The sequence below is a fragment of the Vulpes vulpes genome, chromosome 13 (genome assembly GCF_048418805.1).
Source record: "Vulpes vulpes isolate BD-2025 chromosome 13, VulVul3, whole genome shotgun sequence".
Lineage (NCBI taxonomy): Eukaryota > Metazoa > Chordata > Mammalia > Carnivora > Canidae > Vulpes > Vulpes vulpes.
In genome coordinates this window covers 46,835,236-46,853,400 of record NC_132792.1, presented here as the reverse complement: position 1 = coordinate 46,853,400, position 18,165 = coordinate 46,835,236, and the positions used below count along the sequence as shown (strand labels likewise).

General features: G+C 36.9%; 1 protein-coding gene across 13 annotated transcripts in view; it reads left to right on the top strand.

The window, feature by feature from the left end:
• The window catches only part of WWP1 (WW domain containing E3 ubiquitin protein ligase 1), a 114,371-nt gene that overhangs the window by 49,903 nt on the left and 46,303 nt on the right, over positions 1 to 18,165 (top strand). For all 13 annotated transcript variants that reach the window (XM_072734366.1, XM_072734367.1, XM_072734370.1 and 10 more), the window contains 2 exons: positions 1,002 to 1,186; positions 9,941 to 10,277. In XM_072734366.1, coding sequence (XP_072590467.1) covers positions 1,002 to 1,186; positions 9,941 to 10,277 — 522 coding nt within the window. The remainder of the gene's footprint in view (positions 1 to 1,001; positions 1,187 to 9,940; positions 10,278 to 18,165) is intronic.

Below are 18,165 nucleotides of genomic sequence, written 5' to 3'. Positions count from 1 at the left end.
AACATTTGAAGATTTTACAGCATGTTTTCGTATTCTCTAAAATTGATACATAGTATATTTGCTGCAAGGTAAGCAAGGAGGAAGTTGAAGAGAAATAGATTACAAATAGATGGGCAGGGCTTAGGGACATGATCTGATTTTTATATATTTTAAAAAACATTAAGATTGCTTTGTGGAGGGCACATACAGGGTGGCCCGTATATTTGGAAAAACTCTCCTGTTAACTTATGTGACATCATCTAACTCCCTATCCACTGCCAGTAAGATTTAAAAACTTTGGCAGTTGTAGAATTATTTATTTGCAGTTCATGTGCTATAAATTTTTGTAACTCTGCAATATAATACTTATGTTTTCTGATTATCATGTACCCCTTAGTTTAATGCCAGTACATTGTAATGTGTAATCAGTATTTGAAGACCTTTTCACTTTATTTTTCAGTATCCAGTAAAATTACAGTAGGTTGGAAATGATTTTTAAAAGTTCCATAAGCTTTTTAAAATACTTTCAGAGCATTTTTTTTAGATGTTATTCATTTATTCATGAGAAACACAGAGGGGGGGGGCGGCAGAGACACAGGCAGAGGGAGAAGCAGTCTCTACACAGGCAGCCTGATACGGGACTCGATTTCGGGACTCCAGGACCACACCCTGGGCCTAAGGCAGGCACCAAACCACTGAGCCACCCAGGGATCCCCTAGAGCATTTTAATGTAAAGATTATCTTAGACTTTAAATATTTAAAATGTACGACTTGATCAAAATGGATTCATTTTGATTTAGTATGTGTATATATCTGAGTGTACAGATATCTGCTAGTGTGGATACACTTGGAAATGAAAGTAATTTAAATTTTAATGTAATAAAAGTATGCTATATCTTTTTTTCATTACTCTTTCTACCTATCACTTTGCTTTAATATTAAGAATTTGGTAAAGCTTTCCTACAACAATTTTAATGGAAAGTTAATTGTACTTATTCAAGAAAAGCATCTTTTTTTTTAAGGTTGGCTGTTGAAGGTACCAATGGAATAGATAATCATGTACCCACAAGCACTCTAGCTCAAAACGCATGCTGTTCATATGTAGTTAATGGAGACAACACGCCTTCATCTCCGTCTCAGGTTGCTGCCAGACCCAAAAATGCACCAGCTCCAAAACCACTCACATCTGAGCCTGCCAATGACACTGGTAAGCATGGTGATTTATGACTCATTGTTTAAATGAAAACTAAATTAAACTTTATGTACCTGTGCCTACACTTTTTACTGCACAATCTTTCTTAATCTTCAGTTTTATGATAGGAATGTAACAATCACAATACCTGAAATATTTTCTAATAATTTGAATTTTTCTAGATTATTTAGTAGGATATTCCAAATATATATTTAGCTTAGAAATAACAATACATTTCACTAAGCATGTTCTTATATGTTAGTTAGATTCTTAGGCTTCATGCCACAGATATTTTTGGAAATAATTAGATAAAGGGGCAGTTATTTATTAAGTTCACTCCTAATTCATGAAAAGTATAAGAATGATGAATGCTTATTTCAGAAAGGCTTATATCACTACTCTGTATCATTCTTGTCATCATCCTCCATTTAAACCCTGGAATTTGGTGTGTTAGCTTTTCTTTCTAAAATACTTAGCTGTTTGAGTAGATTGGTGAAAGTATCCACTGACCAGTAGATAGTTGATAGTTGCGTGGTTTAATGTTTGAGTATATTCAGATGTTGATGCAGAAGGGAGGAGGACTTACTAAGGCTCTCCCTGTTGCAGGATCTCTTATTTATACTCCACAGCTTGTCAGGTACTTTATAGGCCCTTCCCATTGGGAGCAAATTCACTTCCCATGTTCTTCTCTTATTTATCCTTGCCCAAAATTTCAGGGTGACAGTAAAACACAAGGGGAACTAGAATTGAAGGCTCCATTATAAGTAATTCCCACAACATTCACAGTAACTACTAGGAAACATAGGATAATCATAATAGCTAATGTTTGTGCTATCAATGTTCTAAACACTGAATGTCTGTTTACTGATTTAACTTTCACCATAATAAATTGAAATAGATACTAAGATCTTTCCCTTTTTCCTGGGAGGAACTGAGGCACAGAGATCACAGTTAGGGAGTAGAAGAGCTGTAACTGACATCCACCTTGACTGACCCTACCTCTTTCAACTCTCTGCCCTCTGCCTCCCTGTTCACTGTGTTGTGTGTGATTTTTATAGTGTCTCAAAGTCATACCATTCATCTTTTATACTCTGATGGGCTTCAAATAATACTCCCTCATCCAGCTTAGTGATTGTTTTTAACCTCTTCTGATAAATGGTGACATCTGACAAAACAGTCCCCTGTGTCATCATTCTATTGGCTGGTTTACAGAGACTTCCAGAATCTCTTCTGTTGGTAGCAACCACTCTGCTAATGTTTTTTGTGTGATCTGTCATCCTTTAGGAGGAGGATGAATTCAGGTACTTCTCAAGGAGTGGGGTAATCTTTAAGGCATCAGTGCAAATATGGTATTTATTTTTCTAACCAAGAACTTTAAAAGTCAGTTATGTTGGAGTGGGAGTATGGGTAGGAGTGTGCATATTCAGTGTATAACTCATTACATGTTTTAATCCCATACTAAAATCTTTAAAATCAAAAGGATGTTTTGGTAAACAACTTTGATGGCAAAATGACTAGAACTGATTTGAAGGTATTTATATTTCATCATGATTAGTGTATCTCTGCATTTTGCCACAAAAATATTATTGTGTAATTACAGTGTGTAGCTCCCAAGCCTTCTCACATACTACTGTAATATGCAATATATGTGCCATATTAATTTCCTAAGTTCTGAAAAGTGACAGATTATGGAATATACTTTGCCCCCTGGGTTTCAGATATGGGATTGTGGGCCTGTGCTAAGGAATTTTAAGACAAATAATTTCATTCTACCAGAGACAGTATTATACAAGAGAGCTTTGCAGGGAGATTTTTTCTCTCCTGTTCATTTGACAAAGTTTTTTTTTTTTTTTTTTTTAATTAATTAATTAATTCATGAGAGACACAGAGAGAGAGAAAGAGGCAGAGACACAGGCAGAGGGAGAAGCAGGCTCCATGCAGGGAGCCTGACGTGGGACTCAATCCCGGGTCTCCAGGATCATGCCCTGGGCTGAAGGAGACGCTAAACCACTGAGCCACCGGGGCTGCCCCATCATTTGACAAAGTTTTGATTAAGAAGGTCCATTTGATAAGTTAGTTGCTATAAATATTAATTATTTTAGGCTAAAATAGGCAGTTTGTATGGTTCTGTATCTTGATACAGTTTGTAATCTCTCCAGTTAAATTGTCTCTCCATACAATTTCAAAATCAGGAAATTGGCATTGACAAAACATTTCACCAGTTACTCCTGTGTTGTGTGTGTGTATATAGTTCTGTGCAGTTTTCTCATGTCTGGCATCATGTAGCTGCCACTGCAATCAAGATATAGAACTGCACCATCACCAAAGGCCCACTCGAACACTACCTCCTTCATAGCCACCCACTTCTTCCAAGTGTGAATAGACTTTAAAGAAACTTAAAGTGCTTATATATAGTAGTTCTTCGTGTCACACTTTTAAAAAGGAGTAAGAATGATACGCAAATACTCCAGTATTTCTGCCTTTTTCTAATTTATTTGAATAGTTGCAGTAAGGGCAGATGCATGGTGCTTTGAGATGTACATATCATAAAGCACAAGAGAAACTTCTCAAGGATTAAACAAAGTAGGCAGATATGTCTTGTAACCCACATGTCATAATGGCTGAATTAAGGATTGGGATACATTCATTAAGAAACCAAGTCAGTGAGTGGCACCTGGGTGGTTCGGTCAGTTGAGCATCTGACTCTGGATTTGCACTTGGATCACGGTCTCTGGGTCCTGGGATCAAGCCCTTTCTTGAGCTCTGTACTCAGAATGTAGTCTGCTTGGACTTCTCTCCCTCTGTCCCTCCCTCTGCCTGGACATGTGCTCTCTGAATAAATAAATAGAGATAGATAAATAGATTAAATAAATAAATAAATCACCCCAAGTCCATGGGTGTGGTCTTTTATCTATAGAGAAGGAAATGCTTCTTTGCATAAACTTCTACTACCCTACCTGTCACACATTTTAAAAACTAGCTTACATATAATTCTCCATATTCTTTCATGAGCAAAGAGCCTATGATCCTGACCTCACTCCTCTTTCTCTCTCTGCCTTCCATTTTCCTTCAAACATCCTTATATCATGTTAACAGATGTTTATTTTGCAGCTACCGTAGATAGATGTTGATTTTACAGGACGCTGCTTGGTGGCTGGGTACATACACATCAGAGTATCTCAATTTAGGCACTGTTGACATCTTGGGCCAGAAATTCTTTATTGTGGATGGCTGTCCTGTGTATTGTACATTCCTGACCTATACCTACTAGATGCCAGTAACATCCTCTCTTTCCCCTAGTTGTGACAACCAAACATAGCTTCAGACATTGTAAAAATGTCTTTGGAGTGGGGGACAAATTTGTTTCCAGTTGAGAACCACTGATATATACATCTATCTATCTATCTATCTATCTATCTATCTATCTATCTATCTATCTATCATCTCTCCAGTTAAAGATATGCCATCCTACCCTGCCCAGAATTTCCCATTATTAACATTTTGCATTACTGTGGTATATTTGTTACAATTAATGAACAAGTATAAATACATTATTATTAACTGTAGTCCATAGTTTTCATCAAGGCTCACCCCTTGTGTTATATGGGTTCTGTGAGATTTAAGAAATGCATGTTGTTGGGGCCCCTGGGTGGCTCAGTGAATTAATTAAGCGCCTGACTCTTGATCTCAGGGTTGTGAGCCCCGTGTTGGGCTCCACGCTGGGCATGGAGCCTACTTCAAAAATAAAAAAAAATGAAAAGAAGAGAAATGCATGTTGTCATATACTCACCAGTACATGACATGTTGTACTGTACTCACCAGTACAGTATCATAAGGGATTTTTTTACCATTCTCAAACTCCCCCATGCTCTACCTGTTTATCCTTTTCCCCACATTCCTAGCAACCAGTGATCTTTTCACTATCTCTATAGTTTGGCCTTTTTCAGAACATCAGATGTTTGGAGCTTTCTTTGACTTAGTAGTATGCGTTTAAGGCTCCTCAATATCTTTTTGTAGCTTGACATCTCATTTCTCATACTGCCGAATAACATTCCATTGTATGGATATACCTAAAGTTGCTTATCCATTAACCTTGAAGCATCTTGGTGGCTTCCAGCTTTTGGCAATTATAAATATAGCTGATATAAACATTCATGTGCAGTTTTTTTCAACTTAACTGGATTGAGGACCATGGCTGCTGGATTATATAATAAGAGTATGCTTATTTTTGTAAGAAACTGCAAAACTGTCTTCCAAAGTGGCTGCACCCTTTGTTTTCCCACCAGCAATAAGTGATATTTTCCTCTTGCTCTGCTTCCTTACCAGTATTTGCATATTAAGGAGAGTTTATTATTATTATTTTTAACAGTGTTGAATCTTCCATCCAGAGGTGTTTTATGTCTCTCTCCATCCATTTTGTTTTAAAATGTCTCTTAGTAATGTTTTCTGGTTTGTTTAGATAGGTCTTGAGGGTAATTTTAATGTTGAACTTATATAGGGTCATTGTGCTAAAATGTTTTAATCGATACTAAGTTTTTTAGTTTATTCTCATGAGTGTTTGAAATAAGCTTACCCTCTGTGAATGAGTTTTATCTTTTAATTTCCAATATTTTTCACTTTTTTCTTGTCTTAATGCATTGTCAAAGTAAGCAGCAATATTGGAATGGTGATTGTGATCTTCCATGTTTTGTTCCTGATTTTAATTTGTTTCTGACCTTAATGGAAATTCTTCTAATGTCTTACAGTTCATATTTGATGCTTACTGTGGGTTTCTAATGCGTAATCTAGATCGTTTACTAATTTTTCTTGATTCCTTTTTTAAAGTGTTTTATCATGGTTTTATTGAAAGCTTTTTGGTTTGGATTGAAAATAGTCATACTACTTTTTTAAATGTTTGCACAGTCCGACTTCCTAATATAATTTCCTAATGTTGAGCCATCTTTTAATTTATTTAGTTTCAACTTTAGGGTTATATTATCCTCACAGAATAAATGTAAGAAACTCCATTTTTCTTTTTCTTCCCTAATGTACTGTGCCACTTTAAATAACACAGGAATGATCTGTTCATTGAAGGGTTTATAGAATTTTCTGAGAAAACTTAAGGGAGTCTTGTGCTCTTTTGTGGAATAATAATAGATCTTTCATCACCTTTTACATATCTATGTGGTGACTTTTTCTTTCTCTTTTTTACTTTCTTTTTAAAGATTTTTAAAGTAATCTCTCCACCCAATGTGGGGCTTGTATTCAACACCTCTGAAATCAAGAGTCACTTGCCCCACTGACTGAGCCAGCCAGGTGATGAGTCTTTTCAATTTTTCTTTCTCTTGACATAGTTAATATATTTCAAAAATTAGCTTTTTTTTTTTTTTTTTTTAAGCATTTCCACACTCAGGGTGGGGCTCAAGAGATCAAGAGTCACATGCTCTACCAACTGAGCCAGCCAGGTGCCCCTTAGTTAATATATTTGAGACTTATAAAGTGGTTCTAACATATATTTTTCTTTATAAAACCCAGAAAGGTACACTTCATGGCTTCTCTAACTTTACTGGTAAGAATTCATCTGAAGCATTTGTTAAAAATAACAGATTCCCAGACTCTTCCTTAGAGATTTCCCATAGAAATTCAGTTAAGTCTAGGATAGGAACTAAGATCTGTATTTTCAGTGAGATCCCAGCTGATTCTTATCAAGTAAGTTAGGAAATTCTGATCTGTTTTATTGGTCTTTTAATTCCTTTTACCATTTTTCCTGCCTGGCTCTGGAATTGATTGCTAAGCTCATTTATTGCCATTCTTTCTTACATCCTTAGATACTTTGGCTTTGTCTAGGAGCACTTGATACAAGTGTTTTCATTGCTATTAAATTCCCTAAAGTTTATAATTTCATGATTATTTCTTTTTCAACTCAGTATTATTTAATTTCTCTTCTAAGCAAATTGATTGTGGATTGGGGGAGAGCTACCATTTTTATAGACATAAAAATATCATTTTTTTCACCAGTAAAATGGGAATAATGCTGTTACCTGTCTCAGCATTGTACTGTAAAGACCAATTAAGATTACCCTTAAACAGATTATGTCAGGCTTTCAGTAAACATTTTAATAAGCTGTATTTTATTGCTTGTTTCTATTTATTGTAGTTAGAATATGGTCTCATTGTATAATTGGGGATTTTCCTTTGGTGTTTTACATCTCAGGTTTTCTAAAAGTTCTTAAGAGGTGTTTTTTTTTTTTTTAATATTTATTTATGATAGTCACAGAGAGAGAGAGAGAGAGAGAGAGAGAGAGACACGCAGAGACATAGGCAGAGGGAGAAGCAGGCTCCATGCACCGGGAGCCCGACGCGGGATTCGATCCCGGCTCTCCAGGATCGCGCCCTGGGCCAAAGGCAGGCGTCAAACCGCTGTGCCACCCAGGGTTCCCTTAAGAGGTGTTTGGATGGAAAATGTATATAGTGGAAACTCAAAGCTACCTATCTCTAACTGTAATTTAAGTCAGATGTGTTATCAAATCCTTCATACACTTAATTAATATTTCTACTAAACTCTTTAATCTGCATAGTTTTGAAAGAAGTATGTTCAGTTTATTTCTTCCTCTGTGATTTGTCTTTAATTTATTGATGTAGCAAATATTTATTGTTTTCATGTGCCAAGAATTTTCTAACAGTTGGTGAATACAAGAGTGAATACAATTAAGTTCACACTCTGAACTTAATAATGAAAAAAAATAACAAATACATAAAATGATTTCAGAACATGAGAAACTAAACAGGTTAGGGACTGGTCAGAACAGCATTAAATAAGGTACTCAAGCACTGCCTCAATTGCATTTTGAAGATATAATTGAGCATGTACTCCAAATGATGAGAAGAAGCCAGTCATGAGATATTCTGATACCATGGGAACTGTAAGTGCACATCTCTGAGTGGGAAGGAGTTTACTGTAGGCAAGGAACAGAAGGAAACCATTGTGAGAAATCAGGGGTAGCCATGGAGCAGATTAATTTCATCATAGGCCATGGTAAAGAGTTTAGAATTTATTCTGGTAGTAATGGGAATCCACTGGTGTATCCAATTAATAGTGAAAAGATCTGTTAAATGTTTTGAAAAAGATTTCTTTGGACTGTCATTTGGAAAATGGGTTGTAGTTAGACAAAAGAAAAAGCAAGCAGACTAAAATTAGGAGGTTGTTGCCAGTATTGAAAGCAAGAAATGATGGAGCAGGAGGTAGTGGTACAATGGAGAGAAGTGCTGAGAGCACTTGCTGTTGAATTATTATAGGAGAGAAGTTTCTGCCTTGAATGAATGGTGTTACTTAGTATTTCATTCTCTTTCTCTAACAGTTTGTGTTTTGTGTACTGTACTGTGTTTTAGTATGCATAAAGGTTTATGACTATTAACTTCTTTTATTCTTTTCCCATTTGGTGTTATTTTGCTTTGAAAAGAATACTGCTAAGCTTTTCCATTTTTGGACATTAATTTATGCACTGTTGAAGAATAAATATTAAATGAGATAATTTTTAAGTGAAAATCATATGCGGGACACCAGAATTTAGTCTATGAACATTTATTTTTTTCATTTCTCTATGTTATCTAACAGTGTTTGGTATGGGGTAACTGTAAATATTTTCTTTCTTGTATTTTTTTTCCTCCAAAGCCATTCTCTCCCCCATATTTGGACAGAACTTGATTCATTCTCTTGGTTTTTGGGGGGTTTTTTGTAATTAGTTTGATTCCTTTAATAGTACATTTCCTTTCTACTATTTAAGTCTTTTTCCTTCTTTAAAAATCTACCTGAAGATTCTGTTACTCTTAATTAAGTTTCCCTCTCCCCATTTCAATTAGAATTTTATGTGGAATTTTCTAATAGGTTTTGGTCAATAATCTATTCTCCTTCTAGTTTTAACTTGACTTACTTTAATAGGGATACATAATTGAAATTCATCAATCACATTTAAAATAAATATTAAGACAACTGTATTAGTGGATCCCAGTACTGGGTCATTCTTCAGAAAGTGTAGAATGAATTTCTGCATCTTTTTTGGCAGTCCCCTGTAGTACTATCTTCATTAATGCCATTGTATTTCCCCTATTAGCATTTTTGATATTAGCTACTATTTGCATATGAAAAGGGAGATAAAAAGGGATCATTTAAAGTTTTTATATAAACCATGCAGACTTTCAAAATTGATCATTTGGAGGAAAGATATGTTATACTCATGTTGATTTTTCTTTTCCTTAAGGTTATTAGTATGTATATACACACACACAGTTGACCCTTGAGCAAGAGGGGATTTGGAATACCAACATCATACACCCCCCAACCACCTCCCACCCCGCCAATTGAAAGTCTTTGTATCACTTTGGATTCCTCCCACAAATGTAATTACTAATAGCCTATTGTTGACCTTGAAGCCTTACCAGTAACATAAAGTCAGTTAACACTTATTTTGTATATTATATACTGCCTTATTACAATACAGTAAGATAAAGAAAATGTTAAAATCATAAAGAAGATTCGTACTGTATTGGAAAAAAAATCTGCAAATACATGGACCTGCGTAATTCAAATCTGTGTTGTTCCAGGGTCAACTGTATCCTTTAATTTACATGTTCATCTCTAAAATGTGAGCAGGAAAAAATACAATCTAATTTTATTTTCATCAGTACCTGATACAGTACTCATGGTGAATTAAGTACTAAATAAGTGTACCTAGTGAGTTGTTTGCTTTGTCATTCCTCGGTAGTTCATCTTACTGATTTTTCTCTTTTCAGTTAATGGAGAATCATCCTCATCTGCACCAACTGATAATGCTTCCGTCATGGGTACTGCAATAGTATCTGAAGAAACCGCCTTGTCTTCAAATTGCACTAATACTACTGTTGAAGATCCTCCAGTTCAAGAAATACTGGCTTCCTCAGAAAACAATGAATGTATTCTTTCTAACAGTGCAGCATTTGGATCTGAAGCTAGAAGTACTTTAGACCCTGCTGCCTCTAATTCTGGAAGTAATTCTGCTTTTGAGGCAGCCAAATTAAGACAGCCAGATGGGTGTGTGGAACCTGTACGGCAACAGTCTGGAAATACCAGCACAGAAACTTTGCCATCAGGGTATGTTAAATATATTTTTTATAAGTTTCACTTAGATTTGAATAGCAGCTTTTTGGTAATACGACTGTTGAATTTATATATAAAATTTTTGCATTGGTTAGTAATTTGAAATCAAAGTTGGAATCTGATACTAATTTACACAATCAAGTACTTTTTAAAACAGGGAACAATTACTTATGAAGTATGTGCAGTGTGAAGGGAAAAGAAAAAACCTTGTGTTAATTTGCAAGACATTCTTGATTTGATTCTTGGTTTATTTTTACTGTTAGATAAGACTGGGTAGCACTACATAATTACCTCACTTCCCTAGCTTCCTTTATGGTCTGCTCCCCAGGCCCAGCATAGCTAGCCATCCTTTTTCTCAGCACTGAGTGCTGGAAAAGTCACCTAACCCTGCTAATAGCTCTATTGCAAACTCAGTTTTTCGTTACTGCTTAATAATTCCTAATCTCTTTTAAATTTCTCACTGAAAATATTCAGCTTCCTGAGATTTCCTTTAAAGGGTTATTCTGTGTGTGTATTCCATTTGGTCATGTCTCCCAGATTTATATAACAGGTTTTTTTTTTTTCTCGGCTCTAATGATACTAATATTAGTTATTATGATACTAATATGAGTCACTCATTATCTCTGACTTCAAAAAGCTTATTTATAGTGACTTAGACTTGTAAACATATATTTGGTACAGTTTGACTATGGTATAGAAGTATGGATGCAGTGCTTTCTTACACAACAGCAGTTAGAATGGTTCCCTTTGGAGCTGTTGAAACTGTACTTCTAGAGGTCTTACCTTACTGCCCTCAGTTTTTCATTACAGTCATTTTGCTCATGGCCCCATATTATTTTCTGAACTGGTTTTTCAGTGCTCTTTGCTGGCTCATCTGATTCTGCCCACTGCCTATAGTCATTTCAGCCCTTTTTGGCTTTTGGTCTCCTGGCCACGTGTTCTTCCTCTGTTGGCACTCATACTCTGCCATCACTGTAACCCTTAAATCTGTATGTCCAGGCCAGATCTTTTTCTGAGCTTATTTTCAGCTACTTGCTGGAAATCCCCACTTGTTTACTTACCAGCATTGTAGACCTTACAGTATCTACCTTTTTCTCTCAAAAATCTCTCATTGTCTCTGTTTTCTGTTTTGGTAACTTAGTCATTTATCCTAGTTTCATGAGTCTGCCACTGCGACACATACATATTCAAAAGCTGTGAAGAACCTCATGATCTGGGGGCACCTGGGTGGCTCAGCGGTTGAGTGTCTGCTTTTGACTCAGGGCTTGATCCTGGGGTCGAGTCTTTCATGAATAAATAAATAAATCTTTAAAAAGAAAAAAAAAAGAACCTCATGGTCTGATGGGAGGGTAAAGATAAATAAGGAGCAACTATACTGGACAGTTAAGGCTGGGCTAGAGGTACATTTAGCAAGCTGTGGATGGGAACATATACAGAGGTCTTTCAGGAGAGTAGCCTACACTATTGAGATCAGAAAATACTTTCTGAAGGAGATGATCCTTACACAGATTTCTAAAAGAGGGTTAGGAGTTAGTAAAGCAGTAATGTAGCCACCAGTGGTAGGAGGAAGGCTTCATTCTCAGTAGAGCCAACTGCATGTTCAGATCTCTAGCATCCATAAAAATGTGTAAGTGGAACTCAGGAAATAGTATTTTGTTACAGCTTGAGTTCAGCATTTGAGGAATTGACATATGTACTGAAGACTAAACAGTCCTATAAAGAATTTTGTATAGTTTTCTGAGAGTGTGGGAGTATTTTCCTGAAAACCATGAATAAACATTAATGACTTTTAAGCAGGATAGCCCTGTTTGCATTTTAGTTAGGTCATTCATTCTAACTGTGGTGTAGACAGATTAGGAGTCAAGGAGACAAGTTAGGATAGCAGACAAACTGGTTTATAAATGAGAGAAGCAGCCATTATGATTTAAAATGGTAGTAAGGACATAAACTTAATTCTGTGGGGCCAAATAAATGCTTCAGCATGCCTGTAGCCACCAGATATGATGTTTGTGTTAGGAGACTTTTGTAGTAACCTGGATAAGTGATTTTCAAATTGCAAGTTTGCACCTCGTTTGTAGATTGTGACCAGCATTTGAAACATAATTGAAATAAATCGGTATTGACTGGAATAGAAAATACTGAAGACTGTCAGTTGTAGTGAGAGTAAACGTCGTTTCCAGAAAGTTTATTTTTCTGGTGGGTGTTTGTGTATATAAAATCTCTGTAAATAGTAATGTAGTACATAAAGAGATGTTTATGTAAACCACATTTCTTATTCTGTAGCTGTCATCAAAAAAAGTTTAGAAGCAGGGGCTCCTGGGTGGCACAGTCAGTTAAGTGTCCCACTCTTGTTTTCAGCTCAAGTCATGATCTCAGGATTCTGGGATTGAGCCCCTTGTAGGGCTCTTTCCTCAGTGTAGTCTGCTTTTCCTTCTCCCTCTGCTCCTCACTCCAACTCGTGCACTCTCTCTCTCTCTCTCTCTAATAAAATCATTAAAAGATTATTTCTTTTGATTTTAAAAGAAAAGATGCTTTTAAAAAAGAAAAGTCTGGGGATCCCTGGGTGGCTCAGCGGTTTGGCGCCTGCCTTTGGCCCAGGGCACGATCCTGGAGTCCCGGGATCGAGTCCCACGTCGGGCTCCCGGCATGGAGCCTGCTTCTCCCTCCTCCTGTGTATCTGCCTCTCTCTTTCTCTATGTCTACCATAAATAAATAAATATTAAAAAAAAGAAAAGTTTAGAAGTTACTAATCCAGATGAAAAAATAGCCAGCACTAAGGTGGATGCTGTTCTCTTGGAGTGATGATAAGATGTGTCCTGGTGGGGACGCCTGGTGGCTCAGCATTTGAGCATCTGCCTTTGGCTCAGGACGTGATCCCGGAGTTCTGGGATCGAGCCCCACATCAGGCTCCCTGCATGGAACCTGCTTCTCCCGACTCTGCCTGTGTCTCTGCCTCTCTGACTCTATCTGTGTGTGTGTCTCATGAATAAATAAATAAAATCTTAAAAAAAAAAAAAAAAAAAAAAAGATGTGTCCTGGTAATTAGTTGTGAGGTGGTTGAAGGATAGAACAGTGGAACCAAAGTTGATTGGCTTAGGCAGTACTGTCTTTGTGTAACTTAGGCAGTATTCTCTTTGTGTAACTGTCTGAGTTAGCAGTTTTCAAATTTACATTATCTTCTCTCTCTTTCCTCAGAAGTTTCTTAGTTCTTGTGTTTCCTGTCTTTGTAACTTGCTCAGTTATTTAGCTAACTACCAGTGGAATCACAGTGCCTGGAATCACGAGTGTTCTGAGAGAAGAGTATTCCAGTCTGGAGAGGACATTTGAGTATTAGGCCAAGCATTATCTCACCCAGAGACCTTTGCATTTTGCCTAGACTTTTGTGTGGAATGTTACTCCTCTGATACCTGCATGACTCATTCAGGTCTCTGCTCAAATGTTAGCTTACTCCAGAGGCCTTTTCTGATTCCCCCTATTTAAATCAGGCCCCTCTGCATCCATCCCCTGACCCTGCCTTATTTTTCTCCAGCCTTTTGCTAGGAAAATTTACAAACATGCCTGAAAATTAGAAGAATTTGACAGTATATGTACCACTAGATTTTGTAATTGACATTTTACTGTTTGCTGATCTCCTGTCTCTTCATCTCTCTATCCATCTAACTTTTATGTTTATTTTATTCTTTTAAAAGTTTTTTTTTAATTTATTTGTTTATGAGAGACGGAGAGAGAGAGAGAGAGAGAGAGAGAGAGAGAATGAGAGAGGCAGAGACACAGGCAGAGGGAGAAGCAGGCTCCATGCATGGAGCCCGACATGGGACTTGATCTCAGGACTCCAGGATCACGCCTTGGGCCAAGGGCCAGCGCTAAACCCCTGAGCCACCCCAGCATCTCTCCATCTAATTTTTAAATGCATTTTAGTGGGTTGCAGACATCAGTACATTTTGACCTTCAGTACTTCAGCTTGCATATCATTAGAGTTCAATATTTGCTTAAAGTTTTCTAGGTAAAATTTACATAGAAGGAAATGCATAAGACACTATATTGATGAGTTTTGACAAATGCATACATGGGTTAACCCACACCCTTATCAAGATACTAAATATTATTATCACCCCAGAAAGTTCTCTAAGTACCTTTTTCAGTCAGTCACTGTTCTGATTTTTTTCCACTATAGATTTTTGGTCAGTTTTCCCTGTTACAGAACTTAATATAAATGGAATCAGTATGAACACTTTTGAGTAGGGTTCTTCTAATCAACATAACTTATATTATTTTTCTTTATAACATTTAAATCACCACGTGACATGTATTTGTGTCTTGTCAGTTTTCTCTCCACTGGACTGGAAAGGGCTTTATTTTGTCCATTTCTATATTCTGATGCCCAAAACTGTGTCTGCCACATAGCAGGCACTCAATAAATATTTGTTAAGTAAGTGAAGTAGTGCTCGATTAAATGATTTTGAGTGAGTAAGCAACTGGGCAAAGATTCTAGCTTGTAAAAACCTTCTGAGGAAATGGTTAACAAAGTCAAAAACTACTAAAAAATTCAAGTAAGAAAAGAACTGAAAGGCGCTACTTGAATTTAACAACAAAGAGATTATTTATTGTTGACCTTTGACAAAGCAGTTACTGGGAAATGGAGCTGTATTCAGAATGCTGTGTGATAGAGTGAATGGGTGGGGTAGATATGTTTAGAAAACTTTTAAAGAGAGCTGGTATATAAAACTTTTTACCTGTGAACACACAGAGAAAGGAATATTTGGTTTGTAGAAATGCCCAAGAGGAGATACAAAACTGAGGATTAGTTTTTCTTTTATAAAATGGGAGAGATTTTAAAGTTTGTTTGTTTGTTTGTTTGTTTGTTTGTTTAAATGGGAGAGACTTAATGGTTAGTGAGTTTCTGATGGGCAAGAGTTCGTGGACATAGAGGTTAGCAGTAGCAGTACAGGAGAGAATGAGGTAACCATTCATTGTGGTTTAGGAGAAGGCAGGTCTTACTATCTATCCCATTATCCAAGTTTTGAAACCAGTAGTTATTCATTTAGTAACTAAATTCTTTTATTTTTTATTTTTAAAAGATTTTATTTAGTTATTCATGAGAGACATGCACACAGAGAGAGAGAGGCAGAGACACAGGCAGAGGGAAAAGCAGGCTCCATGCCTGGTGCGGGACTCGATCCCGGGTCTCCAGGATCACACCCTGGGCTGAAGGCGGTGCTAAACCGCTGAGCCACCCAGGCTGCCCTAAATTCTTTTATTTTTATTGTAATATATTTCACCAAATTTTTCCACATTTACTGTTTTTAAAGCAAGATCTTCATTCAATAGTAAGTTTTGAAAATTTATATATAATGTCCTAGAGAGACAGACTAAAACCTAAATACTAGAAAGGAGAGTATTATGGTTAAAGTGATGTGTGGCAGTTATAAATTAGCACTTATATCCATGAAATTAAAGAATTCATGTGAAATTTCATCATTTTTGGCCAGGTAATTTGCACGTATGGGGAAGTATTCATGAATTTCCACCACTGGGATATTCTGATCTCTTGCCAGTTCTAGCCCACCACTTCTGTAGAACTCATGGGTACAGCTCTAGCTGGCTACTACTGTGAGTCACCCAGACCAATCCAGAGCATCATGCTTTGCTCTGCACAACCCCTTCCCTGTACCCGTACCTTCCTCTGTCATTGCTACGGAAGGCCTTGGGCACCACGTACACATTGGGGATTCACTTGTAGCAGCTGTCCTGCCTCAAAAGGTAGAATCTCACTTTGGGAGTGATGGCTTAGCAAGTTACCTCCCCTTGGACCAGCTGCTAGGAAAATGAGGTGTGGGGCATGACAGGACTTTTTGTTCTTACTATTTAAGTACCTACATGGTATTACTGATTTTGCCTTTTCACCCATACAGCCAAAATATTTACTATTTGGTACTTTACAGAAAAAGTTGGGAGAGAGGTAAATTCTGTTAGCAAAAACACTGGAATTTAAAAATGAACCCCTGTTTTGGAAAAATTAAGAACAAGTGGTCAGCGTGCCTGGGTGGCTCAGTCAGTTAAGCATCTGAATCTTGATTTTGGTTCAGGTGATGATCTCAGGGTCATGAGATTGAGCCCAGCTTTGGGCTCCATGCTGGTTATGGAACCTGCCTAAGGTTCCATCTCCCTCTGCCCCTCCCCCCCTTTATAACAAAGAATCAATGGCTTGCATTATGCTTAGAACATGAGGGCCTGCTGAATAAATATTCATGAATGTTAAATTGGGAATATTTGCAGCTTACCTGAGATAAAACTAGAACAAGGTTTCATAGCCCATTATATAGATGAAATACTTGGGTATGTTTATTTTTTCCCCTAATATTGTAATGTGTTTCTGATCGCAAGCTAAGACATGACCAAGTAAAACATTTACGTAAGACAAAAACACTCAGAGATTGTGTCTATATATTGTTCCACCAGTAAATATATAAGAGTTTCTTTGTGTCAGAGTTTATTCTAGGCCCTGGGTGTTCAGAGGATCAAGAGAGCCCAAGATTCTGCTGCTGTGAAGTATGTGTAACAGCAGGCTGACCAGCTAGGGCCTTGCATACACAACCTCTGCAGTAATGCCAAATAGTGACAGGTTTTTTGAGGAAAGATAGAAGCAGATGAAGAGGTTACAGCGTAGCTATATAAATTACTGTTTTGGATGCACCTATAGAATAATTTTAAGAAAATGGGATCATACTGTACACAGTGTATTTCAATCGCTTTTTATCTTTTTTTAAATTATTTTTCAAGTTTTTATTTAAGTTCCAGTTAGTTAACATACAGTATAATATTAGTTTCAGGTGAGAATGTAGTGATTCATCATGTAAATATAACACCCAGTGCTTATCACAAGTGCCCTTTTAACGCCCATCAGCCATTTAATCCATCCACCTCATTTTCTCACCTTTCTCCCCATCTTCCGCTCTAGTAATCATCAGTTTGTTCTCTGTAGTTGTGACTGTTTTCTGGTTTGCCTGCCTTTTTTCCCCCCACTGTGTTCATCTGTTTTGTTTCTTAAATTCCACCTATGAGTGACATCATGTAGTATTTGTCTTTCTCTGACTGACTTATTTCACTTAGCATAATACCCTGTAGCTCCATCCACATTGTTACAAATGGCAAGATTTCACTGTTTTTGATGACTGAGTAATATTCCAATGTGTAGATATACCACCTTTTCTTTATCCCTTCATTGTTTGGTGGACATTTGGGCTCTTTCCATTATTTGTTTATTGTTGATAATGCTGCTATAAACATCAAGATGCATGTATCCCTTCCAATCAGTTTATTTATTTACTAATTTTAGGATGTGAGTGGTGGATGAGGCAGAGGAGGAGAGAGAAAATCCCAAGCAGACTCACACCCAGTGCCAAGCACAACGTGGGGCTTGATCTCACGTCTGTGAAGTCATGATCTGAACCAAGATCAAGATGCTTAACAGACTCAGCCACCCAGGCACCCCTTAAATCAGTATTTTTGTAGTCATTGCGTTAAATACCTAGTAGTGCTTTTTAAAACTTTGTCATATGTCAATATCAGTACAAGTAGATTCACACATTGAGCAAAATATTTAGTAAATATTTATTTAAGCACCTCTTCTGTGGCAGGCACTGGGCTTTTTGCTGTTAATACATGATAAGCAGTACAGACTTAAAGCTCAACCTTCATGAAGCTTGTGGTCTAAATATGTTATTTTGTCTTAATTCATTTTAAGTAGACTCCACACCCAGTATGGAGCCCAGCATGGGGCCTGAACTCACAGCCCTGAGATCAAGACCGGGGCTGAGATCAAGAGTTGAATGGTTTTGTAGTATTTCCTTGTGTATTATTGCTGTGTAACAAATTATCCCCA